Source organism: Urtica dioica, chromosome 11 (assembly GCF_054948205.1).
Source record: "Urtica dioica subsp. dioica isolate 48M chromosome 11, U.dioica_male_clone48M_v1_H2, whole genome shotgun sequence".
NCBI lineage: Eukaryota > Viridiplantae > Streptophyta > Magnoliopsida > Rosales > Urticaceae > Urtica > Urtica dioica.
In genome coordinates this window covers 11,490,829-11,517,249 of record NC_142766.1, presented here as the reverse complement: position 1 = coordinate 11,517,249, position 26,421 = coordinate 11,490,829, and the positions used below count along the sequence as shown (strand labels likewise).

The 26,421-nt window shown below is 38.9% G+C and overlaps 2 protein-coding genes across 3 annotated transcripts; one reads left to right on the top strand and one right to left on the bottom strand.

The window, feature by feature from the left end:
• On the top strand, positions 1–3,056 carry LOC149381232 (uncharacterized). Of its 2 annotated transcripts, none has more exons than XM_089601981.1 (7): positions 1–143; positions 608–680; positions 956–1,105; positions 1,995–2,068; positions 2,175–2,293; positions 2,529–2,612; positions 2,740–3,056. In XM_089601981.1, exons 2-7 carry the CDS (start codon positions 674–676, stop codon positions 2,831–2,833), a joined length of 528 nt encoding a protein of 175 aa, XP_089458107.1. In that variant the 5' UTR covers positions 1–143; positions 608–673; the 3' UTR covers positions 2,834–3,056. The 2 variants fall into 2 exon arrangements, with proteins under 2 accessions (XP_089458107.1, XP_089458106.1); XM_089601980.1 differs by having other exon boundaries at positions 2–143; positions 601–680.
• A 29-nt stretch (positions 3,057–3,085) lies between these two features.
• LOC149381231 (DNA polymerase epsilon catalytic subunit A-like) lies at positions 3,086–22,121 on the bottom strand. Its single transcript, XM_089601979.1, has 49 exons — positions 21,863–22,121; positions 21,086–21,151; positions 20,941–21,000; positions 20,693–20,788; positions 20,014–20,174; positions 19,815–19,903; positions 19,508–19,725; positions 19,260–19,346; positions 19,018–19,152; positions 18,103–18,225; positions 17,740–17,823; positions 16,058–16,222; positions 15,750–15,926; positions 15,456–15,569; positions 14,966–15,070; positions 14,499–14,617; positions 14,235–14,376; positions 14,066–14,160; positions 13,805–13,910; positions 13,608–13,687; positions 13,317–13,493; positions 13,042–13,129; positions 12,819–12,899; positions 12,592–12,735; positions 11,598–11,693; positions 11,316–11,516; positions 11,037–11,091; positions 10,810–10,952; positions 10,201–10,649; positions 9,795–9,939; positions 9,504–9,701; positions 9,314–9,388; positions 8,369–8,559; positions 7,912–8,095; positions 7,741–7,805; positions 7,358–7,490; positions 7,143–7,244; positions 6,955–7,038; positions 6,579–6,653; positions 6,397–6,456; positions 6,044–6,306; positions 5,872–5,920; positions 5,362–5,522; positions 4,900–4,966; positions 4,552–4,656; positions 4,310–4,480; positions 4,006–4,215; positions 3,800–3,906; positions 3,086–3,715 (listed from the first exon to the last, which is right to left on the bottom strand). The coding sequence occupies exons 1-49, from the start codon at positions 22,019–22,021 to the stop codon at positions 3,355–3,357; spliced, it is 6,621 nt and encodes a 2,206-aa protein (XP_089458105.1). The 5' UTR covers positions 22,022–22,121; the 3' UTR covers positions 3,086–3,354.
• Between the last annotated feature and the right edge of the window lie 4,300 nt (positions 22,122–26,421).

The following is a 26,421-nucleotide window of genomic DNA, read 5'->3' as shown; positions in this document are numbered from 1 at the left end:
TAAATAAAAACAAGTAACATACCGCTTTCATCTACTACGATTAGTAAACACACAGTCCCTCTCGCCGTCGCTCCCAACTGCTCGCACGTCAGCCACCGTCGCTTGTCGCCTTCTCCCACCGTATCGCACCGTCTCATCGTCAGGTGATGTTCAAAGTTCAAACTATTATATTGCTTCTTAATTTCTTTACTTTCAGTTTTTATTTTGTTGACCTGTTGATTAGTATTGCTTGAATTCCCCATTTCATTGCGAAAATATATAATTGTTGTGTGTTTTTGGCAAAGGTTAACGAAGATATACCAAGCAGTGCATTCCAGGGTCCCTGATGTTAGGGCTTTAGAGGATGGCTTTTGTTCGTGTATTTGGATTTTGAGGGGTTTTGTCGTGGATTTTGAGTTAGAAGTTCAGGGAAAAAAAGAAAAGGATGTTTTAGTCTTTTAGCGTTTTTCTTAGTTGAAAAAGTTGAAACTGAATAAACGTAAATGAAAAAAAGGAGTCTTTTCTACCAAGTCCAAATCTGCAAAGTGGTGTTCAATGAGTTTGTTATTCCCATCGATAATGTTCTTCTCGCCGTTCCTAATCTTCTGCTTGGTTTTCCAGCTCGCAGGTTTGGATTTGATAGGCAGTGTTTCGTCTTGTATTAGGGCTTCTAATCGGAGTTTGAAACCGAACCATGGATGGTATGTAGCTACTTCTTAAGTATATCATATGTCTGTGAAATATGTACACAGTTTGTTTCTTTTTTGTTGTCTCAGAGTCCGATAAAGCTTGTTTAGTTTTTTGTTTGTCAAGAATAATGTTCTTTTTAGTATGTGGAAAGGACCACTGTACTTATGAGAACAGTTCATCTTTGTATTTATATTATGACCCATTACTTAAATTTTATGATCAAAAGTTTCCACTCTCTGTACATGCTTTGAAGTTTAAATTCTTTAATGGAATACGTGGATTGCAGTCGATTCTCAACCGATGATTGAGGAAACTCTTTTGGTTGGTGATGATCTGATGAAGGGACCGCCGTCACCAATTATTCCGCCGGAGATTGCTTCTCATGTCACTGAAGGTGTTGAATTGTGTGATGGGTTATTGAGAACTTTATTCTTGTGTAAGTTTTGTTTCCCTAAAGTTCCTACTGTAATTTGAATTTTGTTTTCCCCCACCAAACCTCTAAAAAAAATATAAATAAATAAGGACAAACTTTTACTGCTGAAGGAAAACAAAATTACAGGAGAGAAAAAAGAGCTCAAGAAAACCTAAAACCTGACCCTAGTACATCAAATTTAACTACTCCTAAGAGTTGAATCTGTGAACTTTTCCCAAAGTCAGACTTCACAGCTTGTCTTTTTACTTACTGTGGAATCAATGCCTGATCTAGGCGAATATGGATTCTATTCAACAAAAAGAATTTTAAAAAAAAATATTAGAATTTTTATCAATAACGGCAATGCCGGGAAATTACAATGCCTGACTATAGGGACGGTGAGAGAGAGCTTGAGCGAGTGCTAGTCGAACATGCCACATGGGCGCTCAAAAACACAATCCGGAAACTGAAATTACAAAGAGCTTGTCCGATCCCTAGACAAGACTACATTTATGAAGCATTGCTCTCATAGGGTGATGTTGATGCTAGTCTTAGGGTCAAAATAAGTAGTGACATGGAAATTGCTATCTCTGGTAAATGGGGACCGAACTTACAAATGTGTGAAAATCTTTCCCCCCCTAAGCCTGTCCATTTTAAATTTGTCATCTGTATACACATCGAGGTTTTGGGATTCCCTTTGAAGGGAAAACTATAGTTTGTATGATTTCAAATCAGTTCTTTAACTGGTTTTAGATACGGATGAATAGTTAGTAGTCAAGTTCTCCATGAAAGCAATGCAATACTTCCACTTCCATAGCAAGTCGTGTTGTTATCCTTGTTCAGTTTCAGATTAAGTTTTCATTTCGAGTGTGAAGCGCACCAGTCATATTGATTATAATGTCACATCGTATAGGCCTGCAAGTTAATGACCTTGAGCCATTTTGTCAAAACGAGATTTCACTTTACCAGGAATGTGCTGAAAGAAGGGTGAGACTGTTTGCCCCATTCATTTGTCTGGCTATCATTTTGCTCGAGGCTTGTATCGGTTCCTTGCATATTTGTTTACATTCCTTCATGAACAAAATTATTTTAGGATGTAGAATTAAGAAAACGTCTCGAGGAAAGTGAGCACAAGTTGGGGCTATCAATGCCGTTAGATCAAGCTAAGGAAAGGGCTGGTCAACTTGAATCAGATATCACAAAGCTAGAGAGGTAATGCTATGAAATCAGAATTTCATACTTTTTTTTAGAAGTACGAAAATGGAGGGAATAAGCATACATTTCTGGAAGAGAAATAGCATACATTTGTTGAGGAAAAAATGAGTCGGTCATCAATGCATATCTATTTTCTTAAACTTCCGTGAGGACTTGTTCACATATAGTATCTTATGTATAATGAGATTATCGCTCTAAGAACTGATCGCATGGTTTTAATTTCATTCTTCAGGCACTTAATTCTCGCTAGTGGAATGGAAGGTGTGGAGGGTTATCGCCAAAGATGGAGTTTGCATGGTCGTCTTACAGATTCTAAGTATGTCGATCCAACACATTCATGCATTTTTTATATATCAGACGCGTATGATTAGTGCAGTGACTAGCCGAATCTTTATAAATGTTTTGGAATCTGTTCTTTACTAGGAAATGTAATATTTTTGCAGGAAGAGACTGGAATCTTTAAAGCAGGGAATGGAGACGAGGAAGAGCAACGAGCCAGTTGTGGACTCTGCCCCCAAACGAAAATGGTCCTGGTGAAACTCCATATCTGCAAATAGCAACTCCAAGCAAAACCAAAAATTTAAATATTACTCTAAAAATGCTCAGTCACTGTTTACTGAGAAAATGTTAGTTAGCTATGGGGCGTTCTTTTCATTGCCTTGGATGTATTCTACACATCAGCAGTTTCCGTTGTAACTTTATATATATAAAAAAAATAAAAAATATATATATATTAAATAAAATAACGAATGTCAAGAAAAAGCGCAAGGACGTGACAGGAGAGGAGAGGGATATTGATTAGCGACTGCATCATTTGAACGAATGCTTATCATGAATGATTACAAATCCAGTTAGGTCAGTCATTATATGCTACTGAGACCAACGACCTTATACAATGAATTACAGTGTGTGTAATCTCTTTGAAATAAATATAAAAAAAATTGGATAATTTAACCACCTAATTATGGCAACATTGACAGGACAGCCTTGTGAGTTTTTCTGATATCGACCAATCCCTGTATCCGCAATGAAGGGAATTTGTGTATAGAGAGAGAGAGCTATTGAACTCCTAATATCCAAGAAGTGATTTCCTGGAGAAGCATAAATTTTTGGCGAGAGGCGATGGTCAAAAAGATGTTCATCTTTCGACGGAACTCGGAGACGTCTTCCTTGCATCTGTAGGAGCCGGCACAGGCACATTGCTCGGCCAAATGGGCGGCCTTGACCTGCCTGCACCGCATGCACACCAGATCCTGAAGGTGGTACAGACGCTCTCTCTGCCGCACGATCTGAAGCAGAGCGTTCTCCATCGCTTCCCTATCGTACGGCTGCCCGCACTGAGCCACACCGCACCGCCACTCCTCCGCAAGGAGAGCCGTGTCCCGGCACAAGTCCAGGTCTCTACAGTCATTACAGTAGCTATCCATACAAGGAAGGAAAACAATCATTATCACTTCTAAAAAAAAAAAAAAAAAAATGCACGAAACTCGGTGAAATTGATACCTGCAAATGACGTTTGGCAAGACGAAAGACGGGCACGGATTGGTGAATTGGGCTTCTGGAGCAAACTCCCTTACGTGCACATATTTTAGCAGATTCTTTCTCATTACCTGTTGAGTTAGGAAGCAGATGTAACATAGCAAAGACGCACGAAAAGTAATAGATAAAAACAGTTTAAACTACTGTATATGCTGAGTATTAATGATTACCAGGACATCGTGCTGAACATTCTGATCTAGGGCAAGAACAGCACAAACGTGCTTGATGAACTCCAGTGTCGCATCTCCTTTCTTGACGTTACCAGAGAGCCGAGACATCTCTGCGGACGCTTCGCTTTCATCCTCTACCTTATTTATTTCCTTCTTACGAAGAATATCACGAATGTTTCCCAGGAGCTTAACAGTGAAGTGCGAACTTATCTGAAGAACCAAATTATAGGAGTCAATGCCATTGGAACTAAAGCACATCAAAAGAGAAGCAAGAAGCCAAATATCATCTAGCTTCATTTTGTACCTTTCCTCTAAGATGTTCCATCAAATGAGATTCAAAACTCTCAGCTGCTCCGACAGTAATTGATGGCGTGCATGAAGTTCCATCATGCAAAGACGTTCTGGCTGCAACTTGCGCTTGGGCATAGTCCCAGGGTATAGTAAGAAATTCGGAGACAGTGACTTCAAAATAATTCTGCAAAAGACCCACTTTCAGTACAAGTTCAGATTCATGCCATTACCACGTGATTGTAACAGGCAAGTTACCTGAATTTCTTTGGGTAAGTACTCTGCTATATTCCAGCTTGATATGATTACCCCTTTAGGATCATCGTCAGATTCAGTTTTAACTGGAATTCCACCATAGTTGTACTATCACAGTAAAAAAAAAAAAAAATCAGGAATACAAACTGATAACTTTAAACGAAATAGGGAATAATATTACAAGTGTTGCTAAAAATTCAGGAGTACTTTTTTATTTTTTCATATTCTAGTTTCTTCAACTAACTTGTGCACCTATACAAAATCTGAACTCCACAATCAGATTATTCTTCAACGCAAATTAACTAAACTTGAATATGCTAAAACTTGAGAAAGAGTAAAGTGATGACATACCTGATCCATAAAAAGCAATGAATGCCAGAACTGTAATGGTTCAAGTTCGATCCATTCAAATAGGTCTCTGAAAGAACAAAAAGAAAAATATAATAAGTTACAAAGAACTTGATAAATATATAACAGAGGTCTTTGCATTTGACCCCACTAAAGAACTCATCTAACACTGGAAACTTGACCTCCAAGGATTTCTAAACATCCTACCGTTGCATGACTATTAGTTAAAACAACAAATTTCATTCTTTTGATCCTACTCTATTTCCATGGTACTTGTTCTCAACAAATCCGATGAATAATCCAATGAACACAGTACGTTTTTTTTATTTTTATAACTGCAGCTATGCGGGCTTCGCCCAACTAAGTCCACGAGGCGCTGGCAGTTAAATCGGGAGACTCTCCCAGTGGCCACAATTTTTTTAATGTAAATCTACCAGAGGCTTAATCCTCAAGAGTGAAACAAACCTTGCTTGCATAGCTTTAAGTAAGCTATCACAGTAAGCTTTGGCTGCAGGTAGATCGAATTTCCCTGTGTCTATAATAACCTTTGAAAAGTTTGCAAATATTATAGTGGCACCCAATTTGCGCAACTCTCCCAACAAAAGTGCAAATACTTTTTTCATGACCTGCAGTCAGACATTATACACAAAACCATTGAGTTAACCGTGGTACAATACTTAGTGAGCTCAGACATCCAGACTAAACCAGGTAGTACACAAAAAAAGCATTTACAGTGTGCTTCACTGGGTCATATTTATACAAGTTCATACTAGTGTATCGGGATCTCTTAGCCCCTGGTATCTTGGCTTGATTTCATATTTTATTTCAGGTTGAATAGATCCAAGAACTAACCACTGGAAGTGTGAAAACTTATTATCAGGACAAAATTTGTAGTAGAACAGCATCATATTCTAAAATGTAAAAACTAGAGATTAGATAAGGCTCCGTGCCTTGTAGAAATAAACATCCATATACCTTGTGAAGTAGACGGTGCAGAGCTGGGTCGTGAAGTTTTGACTGAGGGCTGCAACATTCCAAAGGAAACATAAACATGAGTTCAGCCTGGTGACAACGGGGCTCGGAGATAGGGGTGAGATCTGATGCATAAATCTTGAAACAAAGCTATAAAGAAGCAAGACACAGATACCTGCAAAGCCAACGATATAGATGTTGCAATAGCGAATCTGCGTACACATTCCCTGATGTCACTGCATCTGTAAGGCACCTCTGAATCAACTGCTTTAGAACACGAAAAGCAGGTGCACATGATGTAGCTTCATCATAGCTTCCTTCTCCAGCAGACGTAGACGCTCCAGAGTTGATATCTGGTTCAAATCCTAGCAAAGCACCTCCTTCCATTTCATTCACTTGATTGCTTTTCAAAAGAGCGTCTACAGCCAGATGATGAATCTTCACAGCAACATATATGACATTCAGTACAAATACCCAAAATTTACACAATGAGAATGTGACAAATAGGACTAAAAAATATTATAAAACCTTCAGCTCCACAGTGACTTTTCTATATGCTCCAGGATACGTAAGAATGGGTTGACTGACCTGATATGGAAAATCAACCGCGACTGGGTTATCACAAAACATATTAAAACCAAAATTGGATTAAGAATGCAGAATTAGTAATTACTCTACATTCCCGAGCCATATACATTCCCAAAACTAACCTCGTCTGCGAAACATGCGTCTTCTTCATTAATGCCTCCTAGATCTGGAATTCCATCATCAGATATCCAGAGCACCTGTTAAAAATGAATAACAAAAAGATTAGACACTTTGACAGAAAAAAGAAGAAATGAAGACAAGAGATTATATAGAACACCAAATTTATGGTTTAGGCAAAATGCTAGAACATCAAATATTGTTCGTCTAATTACAGTAAAATCATTAAATTTATCGAATCGTGTACTTTTTACATGCATATTTATGACATTCCTCTAACAGCATATCATACATCAAAGGAATATCCATTCAAGTGGAGAATACACAATAAATGACCTTAATATTTTAAACTCATAAAAACCACAAAACAAGAACAAAAACCTGTTGCTGGTCACGGAGTGCTCTTGAAAAGATGACATCTGCTGTATATATAAGCCAATCGAGTTCAAAATTTCCTAATGGTACCTGCACGTCAAATTTGAGAAACCAGTATTCGTACCAAAGCCCAAACCAGTGTGTATCACATTATAAAAGGAAGAAATAAAAACACTGAGAAATTAAGGCATTACGTGGGCGTATCTGCATAAAGAAATTCTCTCTTTCAACCACTGGGATGATGCAGCACACCGTTGCATTCCAACTCTTGCAGCAACTTGTTGCCATCCAAGAGCCTACATAAAGTATTATAACAAATAGAATTAAATCGTATGCATTATAGTAGCGAAGGAAAAAAAAAATATTGTAACGAATGTTCTCATAAAGCTATTAGGTTCAGAATCAGCACCTGATATTGACAATCACGGGCATTGGAGGGAACTTTTACACATGGGAACTCATCCAGAATTCGAACACCCATCTTCAGTGATTGAACATTTGGGCATTCAATAACAGCTACTGTAGGACCATTATGTTCTTGTCTGTAAAAAAATTAGGGAAAAAAGATAAATAATATAGATGATTATACATATATGTCGCAACATTGGTAAAAAAAAAAAAAAAAAAAAAAAAAAAAAAAATGACGATAACTGCCCTCAAAACCAGGCTTTCAAGACTCTTATAGTTTCATTTTAAAACGTTGACTGCCCACAAACACATAACCATTTAAGAAGTAGCTTAAAACATACTGAAGCTGTGATTGACAAAAAGTAAAGTGTGACATAAAAAGACCTGTGCTGATTAATTGTTCTTTGCAATATATTTTCTGCATCCTTCAGGTATCCAACATATTCCACCTGAAATCATTCCAGTACAGGAAATTTTTAGAATAAAAAAAGATGAGCCTGCTTCTACTGAAAATCATAGGAAAGCAATGAGCAACTAAGAATCCAAAAGGCTGACCTTGAATGTGAAATCATTCCTAGGTAGAGGTGGTTCAACAGACAATGCTTGGCATGCATCACGAAATTGCTTTTCCAGAATAGATGATGACAGATCTTTATTCTGATAAGGATTCACAGCCACCACTGATATTGTTTTAGAACCAGGAAGGTAGACAACAAACATAGCACGGCCTTCGGAGATGCTAAAATTAATAAGACAATTTGTATTAGGAATTCCAAGCGTATACATCATGAGTAATATAAAATGCAGAAAAAGGAGACGGTAGGAGCATTTGTCAAGTGCTCACATAAAAATAAAAATAAAATATATAAAAAAAATAAATAAATAAATTAACTTGAATAATTTTAAAAAAATCTAAGCAGAATATATGCTTCAAAATCCCAGTTAAATATGGAAATATGGGTTAGATGGTGATGCAAAGTTTTAATGATCTAATTGGCAAAGTGAAAATTACCTATGATACAAGTAAAAGAACGAGAGGGAATGATCCAAATATGAGCATTCAGTTGTAGTTTTCATCTGCAGTTCACTCAGATTCCAGGAATCTTGGATATTTCTCTTCTTAGCAGTTTTATCCACCTTACATACACAGCCAATCTGTGTGACGGCATTAAATTCTAATGATATCTTCGTTTCATAGATGCCCTGATCAAACAATTTAAAAGAATTTTCAGTCAACTTCTTATTCTATGTTACTATAATGGTCCAAAGTAAAAATCATCTAGCATATAAAAAATAAAAAATAAAAATAAATAAAAAATAAAAATAAAAATAAAAAAATTGCTTTATAGAAGAAGTTTGTGTGATTTGTAAATTATCTCCTCATAGCTTGCATTGTGAAACAAAATTCGAAACTCATATATGTACACGATAACTGAGGATATCTAACCTTTATACTCTTATACAGAACTGGAGTTTCACGTAGAAAAGGTTAGAAACTAGAATCAAATTAAATTAAGAAAACTATATTTTAAAAAAAAATTACTAGAGTATTTTACCGTTTAAAGTCAAGAACACATAAAGTTTCAGGCATGTTGTATACATCCACTAGAATTTGTTATGTATAAAGGAAAATCACTTTTTTTTTTCTCTGCATAGTTTCATGCAAAACAATTTAAAATGGGGCAAATAGGCCAGTAGCCCAATAACTCATCCTCCTTTTAAACAGTAGTCCAAGTTTCATTATATTAAAAACATAGTCCACCAAGTCCGTAGTAAATTAATTAACTCTCTTAGTTAATTTAATTTATTGCGGTTCTGATGGGCTATTTTTTTAATAAAATGAAACTTGGGCTGAATCTTAAAAGGAGCTGGTGAAATGGCTAGTTGCAACAAACTTTAGTTTTAAAATACTAGCTCTATATTTTGATACATTCTGGTGTACAACAGACATACTGACCTCAACTTCTGGATCTGCAAGAAGGGCCGTAAGGTTTTTGCTTTCTGTTTTAAATTGACCCTCATCAATCACAACCTGCTCATATTCATGCAGGAACAGATAATCAAGCCTCGGTTACCATTATATCAAGAAAGCTTACCGGTCTACAGGGAGCACAATTGTCACATAACAACAGCAGCACTACAATTACCTCGTAAAGGTTGTAATTATGCCTTCCATGAGGAAGAATCTTGCTCACTCGCCTTCCTTGAAGTTTTTCTTCTAATGGGGATTTAGAATTGATGTAAAAGACTCTGGGAATAGAAACCGGAATCTTAAGCATGATTCCTTCTACTATAATCCATGCAAAAAATTGGCCACTCTGTGAAGTAGGAACCACCTGTACTACCTGGAAGGAAATCAAGGGATGGTTCTAAGCCGACACAAGTCATAATGGAATAAACTCTGGCCACTTTTTTGGACTTCATGTATACTTAATTACCTGCCAGTGACTACGTGTCAGGGCTACTTCTTGTCTCTTAAAATATGAGCTAACACCTGCTCCCCCCTGGGGTTCTTTACGGCGTCCTGCTTGACTGGCTGGTGTAAGACCAGTACCATTGCGTGGACCGGTTGTGTTGCCTAATCTGTAAGTGTACACCAATGTGCGTTGTTATGTCATAAACCAAAATACATAACAACTTTTGTGTGCATACAAAATTTCCTGCAATGGGGAAATATGACATTTATTGCATGTTATGTCATAATCTTATCCGATTAGTACAGTTGTTCTATTTTATATATTAAGCAAGGTAATCCAGATTAATCGTTCAACAACCTTAGTATGTGCTCAATGGTAATTTGAAACTGCCACGAGTCATTTATTTAAAGTGAATTATGTACCGTACCTTTGCTTCTTCCTCATGTTCAGAGTATCTTTCCACTTTCTCTTTTTCATTTCAAGCCAACCTTGATAATCCACATCTTTATCAATGTTCTCAGAACAAACCATATTTTGGGATTGATCCCCTTTTTCATCACTATCTGCTTGTTGCTGATCCTTTTGTGCCGACTTCTCAACTGAAATGTGGTTGTTATTAACTTCGTAACTCCGAACAACTGGTCTCGGTCCCCTCTTGGTACCAGTTTGATTTTGGAAGTCTTCAATATCTTCAATTATTTCATTATCTCCCGCATTAACCATTCCAGTGTCATTTTCATTCCTTTTCAACAAATCCTTGCTCCTCATAGAACTAAACATATCAGCTAAATTTTGTTGCCGAAATTTGTCATCCTTCTCACGAACCTTTTTATGCAGCCAATCAGGATGAGCAACCCTAGGAACAGGATTTGCAACCTAAAGGACAGACACGATCAGATAAAAAGTTGCTAAAGTTCATGACTAGTTGTGGTCTATAACGTAGTAGGTACAGGAAGGAAGGCACATCCAAGTGATAAAAGCTAAAAGAGCTCATGAAAATTGAGCATTCAACGAGTAACAGTTCAGGCAGCCAAACCTTTTGCATGGCAGCTGGTATGGTGACGATTTTTTGGATTGCTGAACTAAGTCGCTGCTTGTAATATGACCAATCAATAATGGACCGAATCCCCGCATCTGATGAGAACTTGCACCATTTCCGCACGTAAAACTTCATTATTTCTGAATGCAAGCACATGCCAGTTTATTGTAAAAACCCCAAATAAAAAGAGAAGAATAAAAAGACATCTGGATCAGAAACCTTACCAGCATCCGTTTCAAATATTGCTACTGGAACTGCACGCTCGCTCACAGGTGTCCCCTACTCAAGTTTAAATGTGATTATTAAAAGTCTGTAAATGAATACGAATTTCTGAAATGAAAATTTGAAACCGTGTGGCTCTATATAGCCATACTGAGTTAATGCTTTGCGGTCAGGGCATTTTTTCTCTTTCTATGGAGCTATGTGCTATTCATCATGGTTTCACAGCATTAATGAAATTTATGACAGTTTGACATAAGGATTTAGTCGTAAGAGGAGATTACATTTGGTTCGCATGCAACTATATACTGACAACGAAGCCCTTTATCTTTGACCATTGCGTCACCAAGAAAATCAGCCAGCCGTCTTGCAGTAGTCACCGCACAGGACTTCTGCTCACCGTAATCTGCTAGGGACTTGCTCATTGTGCTTGATTCTGATATATAATCAAGCAACTCGCTGTCTGCAATATCCTTTCCTTGATTCTGTGGAAGGAAGTAATTATTTATTTGCCTGACTTCAACTAATGGGGAAAATAGCATCACGAATAACTATTTTTTACATACATCAAGAAGATCAAGCCAGCGGTTAGCAACAGCAGCGACAGCTGAATAGCACTCCTCTAAGGTTGAGCCATGCAAGAACTTGTCAAAAAGCTCAGCCTGCAAATGAAAATGGTATGTAGATACATAATATATAGAACTTCATAAGCATATGAAAAATGATGTGTATAGAATCGAGTAGTTAGTTGGTACTAGTTTTAATAATTCAAGTCTGTATTTGCATTCAGAACTAGAGATGTTTGTCCACAAAAATTATTTATTCCCAAGCAATCGATATATGATGCATTTTTTTTTTTTACAGAAACACTGGTATTATTTTATTAAAAAACGACAAGGCCGTGAGGAGTTAAAGTGAAGACAGGCTAAAGGAAACCGAACGAGCGCTAGTCGTACACGCCACCCCAGCTCCCAAAGCCAACACTCGGCCGTCAAAAAAAAATGAACACATCAAAATGTTTTCTTGGAAAGTTTTACAGGTAATCCATCTTCTTTCAGAATTCATTTTTTGGTCAAAAGTGAAAAATATATAGAAACTCATCCCAAATGTAATATATTTTTTTTAAAAGAAACATCGGGACTTTATTCATTCATCACGGCATAGCCGAAGTACAAAACAAAAGAGTTCAGAAAACTAAAGCGAAAGAAAACATAAAACCCGAAAACAGACCGTTACAAGCCACTGGACCAATCCCTAGCCAAATCAGCCAAAGAAAAAGACTTAAACTCAGAACAAGAAGAAAAAAGCCTACATCCCAAATGTAATATTAAGAAAGAGCTTTTCTTAAATGGCACTAACATGCAATAAACAAAGGAATCCTCCAGCTACTGAATGTGACAAGAAGAAGCATGAAGTTATAAACATAAAAATATAAAACTGCAGAGACACTAAAGACAGATGTTTGGCCGCAAGCACCAGAAACAAAGAGGAGGTGATAACTCTCAGTTGATGGCCATTCCGTAAAAGCACATACAACAGTTGAAAGTGGAGGGAGGGTACCTGAAAAACTTTTATGAGCTTCAGTTCACCTCTACGCTTGATCTCAAAACCTTTAAGCTCAGCAAGGGTCCCATCATCATTGAAAACTGCATATCGCTTCTTAATCAAGATTCCCTCCTCCTTTGAAGCAGGGATGATCATTGCCTGCATCGATTATAGAAATATTAAGGTAATAAGCTACATGAAGCTCAAGAATTGAGATATCATCACTTAGACGGCCACATCACCTTATATGGTCCATCCACTTCAAATTCAATTGAGCATTCACTATGAGTTGTATAAGATTTTGTCACAGGATCTGAGAGAGTCTGGTAAGAGCAGTGAAAACGATTTAGAAAGAGATTCTATCAGTGTCAGCCACATAGCATCGTACTGTGAAGTTTAGCAAAACTCAATAGCAACATATCAGTAAACACAAATAATGAAAAGAAAAAAAAATTACTATTTGACCTGGTACTGATCATTTGTGTTGTTTCTTGCCACATCGACATTTAGCATAACACACGGATATGAGATGGTCAGCTTCTTCTTCGAGTCTCTGATATTTGTCAACGAAGTCAGCAGATATACATAATACTAAGCAACTCTTCAATCAAAATTGGCCATATAACTATCCTCAAGTCATTGCATGCAAATGAATATAGGTTGTGCTGCAATGTCAACACCGGCTACGGCTAACAGGTTGGTGCTATGATAATAAATTCGAGTGATCTCTTTGTACATACTTGGTTTTGAAAGTAAAGTTCTCTGGAAAAGATCCAGGAAGGGTGCACCATATACCATCTGTATCCAACTCCAGTGGCTTGCCAATCTTTTCGACTAGCAGACGAGCATTCTGAATAATTTTTGCTCCAGTGTATGTGACAACTCCAGCCATTTCCATAGAATACCATCTTGCACCCCTGATAGAACAGGGACATCAACAGAGGTCAAAATTATTTATAAAAAAAAAAAAAAAAACGCAACTGACGAGATTGAAATGGGATGGAAAACAAGAGGAAGTAAATAAAACTCACTTGCGCATGACATATCCATAAAAGGAATTGAGAATGCACTTATGCGCCAGTTGCAATGAATCATAAAGAACCACCATGTCCTGGAAATATACAGAAACATACAATGACCCCAAGACATAAAAGTACAGACCAAGTGATAAATACCCCTTCAGGCAAAGAACAGACGCACTTAAGTATAAAAGTAAAACACTACATACTTGTGCTTCCTGAATTTTTATCAAATTCCCGGTAGATTTGGCTTCAGATAACTTTCCCTTCCAGACCTTATTAAGTCCTTTGTATTCGTATCTTCTATCTCGAAAGCTGCCAAGACAAGTGGAGATAAAGGTAAGTGGCTCAATTGATTCCTAAGAGAGCGACGGATTTAGAGAATAGTCTACACTCCGAAACTCCAACCAGTGCATATCTTAATGACAATTTAACATCTAAATTTTTCATAGTTGGCATAAATTTCTCACCTCCGAACAGTGTCGATATAGAATGAGTTTTCCCTCATGCAGATTCCTGCTTCTCGGAGCTCAGAAACTGGCTTGTCCAGTACTCGTTTATATGCCTTCCATATCCAGGAAAAATGGTTCGCACATCATTAAGAAAGATATAATTAACAAAGAGATCCCAAGAAAGTACCTTCTGACAGTATTTTTTAAGGCGATCTTTCAGTCTCGTCTGCTGCTCTATCTTAGTTAGGTCAAGAAAAGGTTTTGCTAACTGTACACTACTGCCGTCCACAAATTCAGACTCGATTTGCTTCTTCAGATGGTAGTAATCACTATAAGGATTCAAACACAGTCGACTATTAGTTCACACGCTGACACACCCAAGTACATTAACCTTCTGGACAAGAAATTCGTAGATGCTTGCAACATAAAAGCAACAAAAATCAAAGGAAACCTTTTCTTTGCCGTGTAAGTTTCTCCACGCCAAACCCATTCAAGCTTCCGAAGACAAGTTTTCCCTGGCCGATTGAAATCACAAGCAGTGCAAATCTCGTCTGTAACTACAGAAGAAGGCTGCAACAAATAAATTTATAATATAGTAATTGAATAACACTGTGCAAATTTTTTGTTGTTTGATAAGCCAGGAATACACATTACAGTATGTATTTGGCAAGATTGGTCTATGGATTTTCTAATGCAACTAATTTTGAACCATAAGTACTTGTTATGTGCTATTGAGCAACTCATTTCAAAATAAATTAGTGTTTTCTACAGAACCCATATCCATCACTAAGCAGATGCAATTTCTGACAGCAGAACAGCAGAAAAAAGCAGGAACATCATTGCACGTAAAAAATTATAACTCATCTTTATTATTTAGATTATGAGAAAATTGCAACTATGAAATATTGACTGGAATACCTGCAGCCTGTTTGTCAAAATAATATTTGGATACATTGCTGCTACATCCAGGTGATAAATAAGAGGACATTCTTCGCGTACAGGGTCATCTCGCAGTCTACTAAGCTGCAAAGTGGGAGGAAGACATTACTCAAACTATAGAGGTTACATTTTATACCTGGTAGAAAAGAACGTTTTCCCTCTGTTCCTTTTCCGTCTCTTATAGAGACTTCGTCATCTCTTTTAGTATAACTGGTTGCCTTAAGAAGTAATACTTCATTTTTTTGTTAACATAATCTTGTTTCTTTTTCAACCCAAAGTAAAACGTTAAAAAGTACAAGATCAATTTTTTTGCAATAAATGCCCTACTTAAGGAATTTAGAGTAAATTAGCTCGAGCAATGACTTAAGTTTGACCAACAGTACTCGACTGAAATACAGAATATGTATTACAGAGTTAGTCTCATGCAACGATTGTTAAGTAATCATAGGTAAGTAGAAGCAAACAGTACCTTTTCCAAAATTGTAGTCTTCACTTCATCATAATTGGATACTGATTCCAAGTCCATCTTGCCCTCTACTACTATGGCATATTGCAGATCACGATCAAGATTGCTGATTAATTGCTGAAAAGGGAAAAATTACAATGTATTATTCGACATATTAACTGTAACAACAAACGGAATTAGAACAGCCTAGAACCTAGTAGGCTCGTAAGTGGGAAAAAGATCGAATCCCATCTATTTTGAAATCAGAAAGGAATGTTGGTCACGGGAAAGGATTGATTGTGGATAAAGAGAGCACACCTCGTATGCAGTCGGATCAAGTTTAAAACTAGTGGGAATATCAGACCTAAATACTCCACTTTCAAGACATTCCACATGACCACCGATGTACGTCTCACTTTCTAGAAGACGATTATTATGGAATTTCTCTGGGTCAGATTGGTGCTTGTTAGGACAGATAACGTTGGCTTCATATGCCTTCAAAAACAAACAAAAAGTTACTTTCAGAGAAAAGGATAAACATTAGCTTTAGTATTGATATTTGCATGAAAAGAGGGAGGCATAAAGGTCGTGTGACATAATACATGAGTCCATTAATATAAACCCACCTGGACCATGAGCAGCATTTCACAGAGCGTCCCACTACCTTTGCGCAGAACCTCATCTGGTGACATTGGAATAATAGTTGCCAGAGAGAAAATAAAGGGATGCACATAAGTCATATACAAGAAATATGTTGAAACGGCATCAGAAACAGAGTATGAGGCCATCATCTGTAAAAATACAGAAAAGGAAACTTTTAGTACATATAACACGATATATATATATATATACATATATATATATAAGGGCAAGGGATTGGATATGATAGTATAGATAATATAAGGGTTTTTTATTGGGTTGAAGCAGCAAGTCAAGTGACCAGTCAATGTTTTTCAAAAGAAGTACGTCTCGTAGCAACCAAATTAAATTGGAGAAGAGCATTGATATGTTCCAAAAAAAAAACTACATCATTCTGCAACTAAGCTAAAATCGACTTGGTAAGGTCAGAATACTCTTTCAGCCCTTATTATCTCTTATGATCAAATGATTTGGAACTGTTTAATTGCCCCACACAACAAAAATGTGCGCATCTTGGCCTTCTATAGTGACTTAAAATCGGATGAGTTCATGGGAAAGGTCGATTGGGATTTTTAATTTCCCTAGGAACCTTTCGGATAGGGAAGCAACAGAATATGCGGAGCTGATGCATTTATTGGAACTGATCTCCTTTGGAAAGGTTTCAATTCGAAGAATCTGGCTTAACGACTTGGTGAGCTTCTCCACTAAATCTCTCTATGTGGACATTGCTTCTTCGTCTTCAGACCCCGTAGTGCCCCTTATAGAACCAGTTTGGCAGTCGAAACTAAAAAGTTCCAAAAACAGGTTTCATTTTTTGGATGGAGGTTGGCTCTCCTCAAGGTCAACACCACAGACATTGTTCAGCAGTGTAACCCCCATTGGACCCTTCTCCCGAGATGCTGTCCACTGTGTAGATGCGCAAAGAAAGACATTCAGCACCTGTTTTTGGAATATCATTGTTCTTCTTGTGAGTGGGACTGGGTCTCCTCCAGATTTTTAATTGTTGATTCTAGACCTTCCACAATTGATGTATCGTTGCTTCTTTCTGTCTAAGTTCAAAATGGTTGTCCCGTTCAAGGTAGTCAGATTGGCTACAGTGTGGTGTTTATGGGGAAACGGAACAAGAACTATTTCGAGGACGAGGAATGGGATTTTAGTGACTATAGAAGGCCTTAATCATTGTATTGCCCTTTGGATTCATACCAATTGTAGTGATTTTCAGTGCTTTCTTGTTTTCAAATTTGTTAAGGGATTGGGCTGCTGACTTTTAACAAGTTTTTGGCCCCCTATTTTAAGTCAAGCCAATGTATTGGTTTACGTGCGGTCCGCTTGCTGGGGGTCCCTTGCTTCATCCCGATTCGGTGTATTTTTCTACACTGTGTACTTGAAATGAATAAAGCCCTTATTTGTTTTTTAAAAATAAATCTTGGTAAGTCAATTTATGCATAACCCTATAAGTAAAATTTTTGAGATACCAAATATCAAAGCCAAGCAAAGCATTGTTATCTCAAAGCTGCATACCACAACCTCGTAATTTTTCGTATCAAATTAGGAAATGGTTCAAAATTTCGGAAGGTATAATCATCAATCAAGGAATAAATGATGATTTTCATGAACAGGTTATAACAGTTCCAAAACTCATATCTCTTAGTTCTATATGCACTCATACCTGTGGCTTTTCCTTTGCAAAACGAACCATATCCTCGGGATTAACCTCCAAAGGATCATAGCCTAACTTTGCCTTTGTGACAGCCTGCAATAGACTTAACAGTATAAACTCGCAAGCACGGTAGTTAAATAGTTGACTTAACAGTATACACTTGCAATTATTGAAATACACTAAGGAATGAGTACAAATCAAATTGGAAGAATGGCTCAATAAGTAATGCCTGGGCATGAATAAATTATTCAAGAAAAAACAATATAGCACAGTTTCAACATGCTGTTTGGAAACAATTAACAATCTTTTCAACCAGGACAATAAAGTAGGAAGGAAAGAAAAATTAATCAAAGTCGGAATTAAAACACGCACCTTGAGGCCTTGGCTACCCTGAGGTAGATAACTATCCCGCTTCACCCAAGCATAGCAATCAAGATGACAAGCAAATTTGGCACGGCATTCACCCTGATTTTTGTCACACTGAAATCCAACCTCCTGAAAGCTCACAAGAAATAAAGAAAAATAAATTAACGAAATGGCAATATGTTTTTGGAAGAAACGAAATGGCATTATTTATTATCCAAGACTCTTCCCACGAACTGAAAGCAGAATTTCTCACAGTGCACAGAATGCAAAAGCAAGCTAAATATTTTTTTAAAACAGCAACACGTTATATAAACAAAGGCAAAAGCCAGATTCACAAAATATAGGGGGACTCGGAAAGAGACACAGGATCAGGACTCGCAAAAGCAAACTAAATCTTTAGACATGTGAAACAGTCTTATAAAAGGACTCTAGCCCCCGAAGGCACAAGATAAAGAAATGGCTTGAATGCTAAATCAGTACAATGAGGACATGAGTCATAAACATTACCTTAAAGAACATCTGTCAACTGAGAATACGGGTAATTTTAAAAAACTTATGATAAACAAAAGAATTTTATTGATAAAAGAGGCAGAAGCCTCAACAGAATCACAAAACTTGTAAATCGGAGGGTATCCAAGGGGAACTAGACCGAACGCTAGCCGTATACACTGGCCCGAATCTCCAGATATAAATCTGAACACTAGATGAAAAACCAGCCACAAAACTGAGACCATAATCGAACCTTTAGTCACCAGCTCTCAGACACTCTTTTATAAAGTGGGATATCCAAAATCTGAAACCTCACAAATGCAACATTTCGATCATTTCTAGTCTACAAGTTTAATGTGTTGTGCATTAGAAAACAAGTGAAAAGTCTTAAGTTTATACTATAACTAAATTAAAAGACGTTCAGTATCATACATCACTCAGTTTTAACCCATGATAAGCTGCTCTTCTTTCCAGAAATGGCCAGTCAAAAAAATCGCCGTTGTACGTAACATATATACCAGGTTTCACCTCCCGCATATGGGCAAACCACTTTTGAAGAAGTTCCAACTGAAAGATGACAAGTCTTTTATTAATACAGATGTCATCTAAAATCACCGAGAAATGACATTAACAAAAAAGTACAAGTAAAAACACATCTAAACAGAATTTGTTACCTCATTTTGTACATTAAAGACCTTGAAATGCCCTTCATATTCTGGTTTTGGGGTGTATTCTAGATCCTCTATGTCATCACCAACACACTTCAAATGTGTAAGGTAGCTAAGTTAGCAAAGAACTAAACTTCAAACTAACATCTGGATCTCGATCATCTTAGAGACAGAGTAATCTAAAAGAATCTATTTTAATGCAGAATTTAGAAATGCTCAACTACGCAGAGGAGTCTCAAAGAAGTTACAATTACCTCTCTGTTAATTATGAGGTAACCTTGCCCATCAACCATGTATGATATCATCATAACTAAATCATATTCCGCATCCGGAAACTTCAGTGGAAGCTTTGTGGTTTCAATATCAAATGCACAAACATGGACTTCAGCACGCTGCAGAAGGTCTTTTCTCCTCTCAAGTGTCACATCACTACTAGTGACGTTCACATCATACCATTGGCCACAGCGGATATCTAGGAAGCATGAGAAGTTGCAGAAGATCAGAACTTTGATTTCAACAGTTGATAGTACATAATTCAAAATACAACACTAACAAACTTACCGTTGTCAATGGCGAACCGAACATGGTAAGGGACATCGTATTCACGCAGATCAACAATATAATCTAGATAATCTTGGGGCCTTTGCTCTCTGAATCAAAACCCTCAGATAATATGAATACAAGAGCAATAACCTTTGAACAAGTTGTAGCTGTTTTTTTTTTGGGTAAAAAGAACATTAAAAGAAGGGAGAAAACATACCTTTTCTCAGTGAATATTAACTCATAAGCTTCAGCAGCATCGGATTTTGATTGGTTTCTTTCCACAACATGCAATAGATCACTCTTCACATTCATCAATTGTTGTACGCTATCAAATGATAGCTTTAGGTAGGACTTGCGTAAACCAGACAAATGATTTTTCTGTCCAAGGATGTTCACAGATATAAGATTCCAACCATGAGTAGTAGTGGACCTTCTTTTTTTAAACAAATTAAATATTATATAAATAAGATGTTGTACTTGACAATATAAAAACAGAAGAACATAAAAACAGTGCACTGGACCTGAGGCAAGGGAACCAGAAACGGCCTCAAAAGAGAGGGACTGCCTCATCCCCGACCTAGGCCAGCCACAAGATTTTAAGTGCACTAGCAAAATTCTTAACTAGATCCGACATGGAATTATTTCTAAATTCATTACAAGAAGCTGGTAACCAAAGGGCCATTCATTGATTAAAACTCTCAATCAACTCGCTAGAATTCCAATGGACATATTTTAAAATCAGTAAGACATTTTTTTCAGTGCAACGCAGCTTTGTTCTTCAAATTCAAATAGCATTGACCACCGGTGTAAAAACAATTTAAACGAACTCGGTGTACTTATATCTTTCATTAAGACATCATACCCTCCTAAAGGTTAGTTATGAAAAAGTTTCTTACAAGATCAAGATCTTCCTTCTCCACGATTTCAATGTTAGCAATGTCACTTTCATAACGGCGCCTCAAATATGCTTCCACATCCATTTCTGAATGGTCCTGTAATAATATCAATGACGACATTGCTATAATAACCAACATCTCTCAAACACTATAAAATAAGCACCATGACAATAATTTGAACACGATGTACTGAATAAACTAATACATGGAAAATCGAATGACAGAACTAAGAAGTCGATACAAATTACCTTTGTGGCTGCATAAAAGTAAGGACGGAATTTGTATTTAGTTTTGAAAGAGGATCCATCCTGCGGATAAAAAAGTATTTAAAATTTTTGAAAAGCGATTAATTATCATAAAAGCCCAGAGTAAGTTTCCATGAATAATACTTACCTGCGAAACAAAATACAGATCCACACAACTATAGGTTTTATGAGTTTCTTGATCTTCAGTTGACGACTGCAAAATCACAAGGAGTATCCATCAATCAGCACAAAGTTCAATTGTTATCATTTTATGTATCAACATTTTATGAGTTAACAAATTGAAGTGACACATCATTTAACTAACAATAAGAAAATATAATACTTCCACGTTGAAGAACAAAAATATTCCAACATCTACAAGTTCATGATTGCAGTCAAATATCGGTTTAGGCTGAATCAACAACCTAGACTCAGTCAATAAACAATTCTGTTTCCCGTGGTATGTAACATGAAAGCAACCAATAAATAATATACCAAACTAAATATAGCCACTTCCATTTCACGTCATAAGAAACCTTAAAACTGAAACAACGATTACTTCTTTATGTTACTTTTTCTTGGATAACCTCTAGACTTTCTGAATGACCAACTTGATTGCAGAGCATTTAAAGAGCAATTACAAAATCGATGCAACCCATAATTTCTGGAATCACTTCCCTTCAAATCATGTCACTGTCTTCCTTGACTTTCTCACTGACCGAGGAGGACACAACAAGTCCAACTCCAAAATTGAATAACAAAATATACCTATTTTTTTTTACCAGAAAAAACTTCAATTTACCCTTAAACATATAAATATATATTCAGAACTCACAGTTTCAGTAATATTCATTTCCTTCACTTTCTCATCCACTAACCAGAACACTACAATTGCCGAACAAATTACATATCAAGCTAAACTTACCGGGGCAAAAGTCAGCAACCATCCGAGCCTCTTGTCGCCTTCCGAGAATAGATCAAACCCTAATTTGGCTTCGAGTTCTTCCTCGGCCGAGCGAATCAGTTTCTGCTTCTTCGAGCCCCGGCGGTCCCATCGGTCCCGCCGCCGTCCGTCGGCGTTCATCGCTTGCCTCCGCGAGAACGAATCCTGATAGTAGACCGAAAAGGAGATTGAGCTCTTTTTTTCTTTTTTCTTTTTTCTTTTTTTTTAGAAGAAGAAGAGCTAAGACTCTTGTCTGTGTGTTTTTTCCCGCGCTTTTGAGTCTTGTTTATATTGACGTAAATGACCTTCTCGATGTGGGGAATTTCTCTAAATGACCCGGCACTCTCATTGAGATATATATACTAGCATATGTTCCACGTGCTATGCACGTGGTAGATTAGAAAATAGTTTACTTACAGTAAGACTCGAGCAATTCATTAGTGAACAAATCTACTTTTATTAGAAAAAGATAAACAAGGATATCTAATCATGTCTGGATATATATCTTATACAAAATTATAATTAAATTTTGAACAAACACATTGCACAGGCTCACATTAAATGCTTAAATGAGTACAACGAAATACAAAATAGTTTAGAACATATATAAATAAAAATAAAATAAGAAATTATAATTTCAATATATTCACGAACTCAACTATTTGTTGCAATTTATTAATAATCCACGGTATTTAATCACAAGTTTTTATCAATGGAAATTTGAGAGCGTTTGACGCTCTCAAAAGGTCTTGCAAGAGATACAAAATTGGAATAAATTGCTTATCAAGTGTAACGAAGCTATGGCCAATAGCAATATCCCATTATTCTTTTTCTCCATTGTCTCAAACATTATCACTTCGTAGAAAGCATACTGTTATGCCATTATTTCACATGGTGTAAATAACACCCCGAGAGCAAAAAAGAAGACCACCCGGTCATTTTTCACCCGGCCAAGACCACCCGGTCGGCCAAAAAAGAAGACCACCCGGTCATCTTCACCCGACCAAGACCACCCGGTCATCTTCACTCGGCCAAAATCACCCGGTTGTCTTCACCCGGCCAAGACCACCCGGTTGTCTTCATCCGGCCAAGACCATCCGGCCATCTTCACTCGGCCAAAATCACCCGGTTGTCTTCACCCGGCCAAGACCACCCGGCCATCTTCACTCGGCCAAAATCACCCGGTTATCTTCACTCGGTCAAGAACACCCGGTTGTCTTCACTCGGCCAAGACCACCCGGCCGTCTTCACTCGGCCAAGACCACCCGGCCATCTCCACCACCTAATCAAGTACTTTTCACCAAACTCCTTGGTCCCTATAAATACTTCATTCATTCACAACACAAAGTAAGTTTCTCTCAACTTGTCAAAACTCTACAAAAATCACACCACCACTTTCTCTCTCTAGAAAACATAGAGACAAGTACAAATTGTTTACCAAAAACACAATACAACACGACTAATGTTGAGCGTCGGAGAACGCGCCGAGGGAAAACCCTCTGCGTCCCTCTAGATTCACGTTTCATTTGTGGTTAGGTGAAGGTGCAAGGATTCAAAGACCCGGCGAAGAACACGGAAAACATAGACGATCCAAAGACCCGGAGACTTGAAGATCCGAAGACCCGGAGACTTGAAGATCCGAAGACCCGGACACTCGAAGACCCGAAGATCCGAATAACATGAATACGACAAGAAGAGAAGAACTTCACCAAACCCAACCTACGTGCGGTCATAGGGTCTGGCCCTAGATCGAACCACGGACGGTTCTTAGTGTAAACCCAAAAACGCGATTAACATTTTGGCGCTAGAAGGAGGGGTTCCCGAGAACAACCACGGGCTCTCCACCAGCAAATTCACTTCCTCCGCGGAAACCAAGAAATTCACTGACAACAAATGACTAGCCACTTAGCCATCTCCGAGGGCGGTGCCCCTCCAATGGGAGGCGTTGCACTCAACACTCGGGCTCGAGCCCGCCAAGCTCAAGAGAACAACGCCAATCGAGACGAGGCTCACCCCGTGCCCGTTCGTGACGACCGAGACGCACGAATGGAGCGAATTGAGACAAGTCTCTTCCAACTTGCCGACATTGTTGGAAGGATTGGAGGCCGTGACATTGTCGTTGAAGACACCTTCAACGATCAAGACGAGCGAGATGCGCCGGAGTATATCCCATTGGGACCCGAGATGCAAGACTCGGACCAAGGTCCCAACAACGACCACAACCCTGAAGAAGAAGACCTCGAGCCCCACCAAGAGGTTAGCGACGAAGCCCCTGACCCGAGTATTCGTGACATTAGGCGCATCGTCCTCACGGAGACGAGAGAGAATCGTGAACATCACCAAAATCACGAGATGCATGAGGCTCGCCGAACGGCAGTTGATCCAAGGTCACGAAACCACCAAGCCACCTCGCGAAGCTTTCACTCCTTCGCCGGGTCAAGAACAAGACATTCGCGTCAATCCGCTTTCGATCGCATAAGCCACAGAGAAGACATGGCAGATAGCACCGACGCTCGGAGATTCACGCCACCAAGACGCGTCCACGACCCAAGGCCCGTGCCCCGCCATGACGAGGACCTAAGACAACGACTAAATGCTCGGCGAGAGATTCCACGAAATCTCCCCCCTCCCGAACCAACAAATCTTCGAGCGGGAACGACACCAATCCCGGCCAACCCGACTCCACTACACATTGCACCTCTCGACCAAGCGTCAAATGAGAGAGGACGCACGACAAGAATTGACCCCACAACGACTCCCCTCGACAACACGGACATGATGACCCTCTTCCAAGAGTTGAGGGATGAAGTGCGAGTTCTACGAGCTGCTCAAACCTTGACACCCGACATCCGCGGAATGATGGAGGACGTCACCTCACCTTTCACCGCGGAAATCCTGGCAGAGGAATTTGCGCGTGACTTTCGCCTCCCGATCATGTCAACCTATGACGGGAAGACCGATCCTCTTCCTCATATCCAGCATTACCAGATGTGGATGAAGGTGGGGAGACACTCGTCGGCAATCATGTGTCAGGCATTCTGCCTCACCCTGAGTGGCCCCGCCTATCAATGGTTTCTCAAACTGAGGCCTGGGGTCATCCAATCTTTTGAAGAGCTACAAAAAAGCTTCCTTGCTCGTTTCAGCGGCTCTAGAGAACGAAAGCTTGGAAAGAACCATCTCCGCACCATCAAGCAGAGAAGGAATGAGCCTCTGCGCGAATACCTCTTGCGATTTACTGAGGAATCAAACAAGGTCGATAGGTTTGAAGACAACGACGCTATTTCGGCGATCGTAGATGGACTCCAACTTGGAGGCTTCCTCGACTCTATAATCAAGAAGGAGCCGAAAACAATGACTGAACTCACTGCCCGAGCCGGAAAGTACATTACTCTTGAGGAGTTCGTTCATGGCCGGAGAGTTAACGACCATGGAAGCCGTAGAAGGGAAGAAGATGAATCTGAGGACCAACGAAGGAAGAAGGCGAGAACTGATGCCAATGGTCGCCCCCCGACTGACCCAAGGCGTGGCCTAGTACACAAATTCCAAGATCAGGCCAATTTCACTCCGCTAAACACGAGGCCCGAAAGAATCTTAGTACTAGCTCGTGAGAAATTCAGATCCCCCGAACCTTTGAAGATGGAACCGGGTAAGAGAGACAGGTCAAAGTATTGCGAGTTCCACAAGGATCACGGACACTTAACCTCCGAGTGCTTCCATCTGAAGAGGCAAATTGAGGCCCTCATCCAGCAAGGAGAACTGAAAGAGTTCGTCCTTGACATGATCAACAACGCCAGAGCCTCTACGAGCCAACAAACTGCGACCACCAATGGAGAAACACATGGCCGTAACAACCGAGCGCCGACTCCTCTCAACATCGTCAACTGAAGAGCCGTCTATCAAATTAGAGATCTGTGCCATATATGGATCCCATGGCCTAGATCACCTATTTTGAAATTTGAATTCGCAACCCCCACTGGGAAATGTTTTTATTTTTCTTTATGTCTTTACTTTTGTAAACCCTTAAGAGGGCCCGACTTTTGTAATTCGCATCGCGAACGCCTCTTTTGCAATGGAATAATATTTTTCCGCTCACTTTGTTGCTTTTGAATAATTTTCAAAACTTACGCATTCAGAGAAATAAAAGAGTTAAGAAATAATCAGCCTTACGAGATCGCGTCTTACGAGACACAGCCCCACGGGGTCATCCTTACGAGGCCACGTCCCACGGGACCCAATCCTACGGGATCAAGCCTTACGGGGCCACGTCCCACGGGACCCAATCCTACGGGATCAAGCCTTATCCAATCCTACGCGATCAAGCCTTACGGGGCCACGTCCCACGGGACCCAATCCTACGGGATCAAGCCTTACGGGGCCACGTCCCACGGGACCCAATCCTACGGGATCAAGCCTTACGGGGCCACGTCCCACGGGACCCAATCCTACGGGATCAAGCCTTACGGGGCCACGTCCCACGGGACCCAATCCTACGGGATCAAGCCTTATCCAATCCTACGGGATCAAGCCTTACGGGGCCACGT

Coding starts and splice junctions, on each gene's coding strand:
- LOC149381232 (XM_089601981.1), top strand. Junction 1,106..1,994: donor ATTGAGAACTTTATTCTTGT/GTAAGTTTTGTT, acceptor CACATCGTATAG/GCCTGCAAGTTAATGACCTT. Junction 2,294..2,528: donor GATATCACAAAGCTAGAGAG/GTAATGCTATGA, acceptor TTCATTCTTCAG/GCACTTAATTCTCGCTAGTG.
- LOC149381231 (XM_089601979.1), bottom strand. CDS start 22,021: ATGAACGCCGACGGACGGCGGCGGGACCGATGGGACCGCCGGGGCTCG. Junction 10,953..11,036: donor AATATTTGAAACGGATGCTG/GTAAGGTTTCTG, acceptor GCTTGCATTCAG/AAATAATGAAGTTTTACGTG. Junction 6,654..6,954: donor CACTCCGTGACCAGCAACAG/GTTTTTGTTCTT, acceptor CATTTTTAACAG/GTGCTCTGGATATCTGATGA.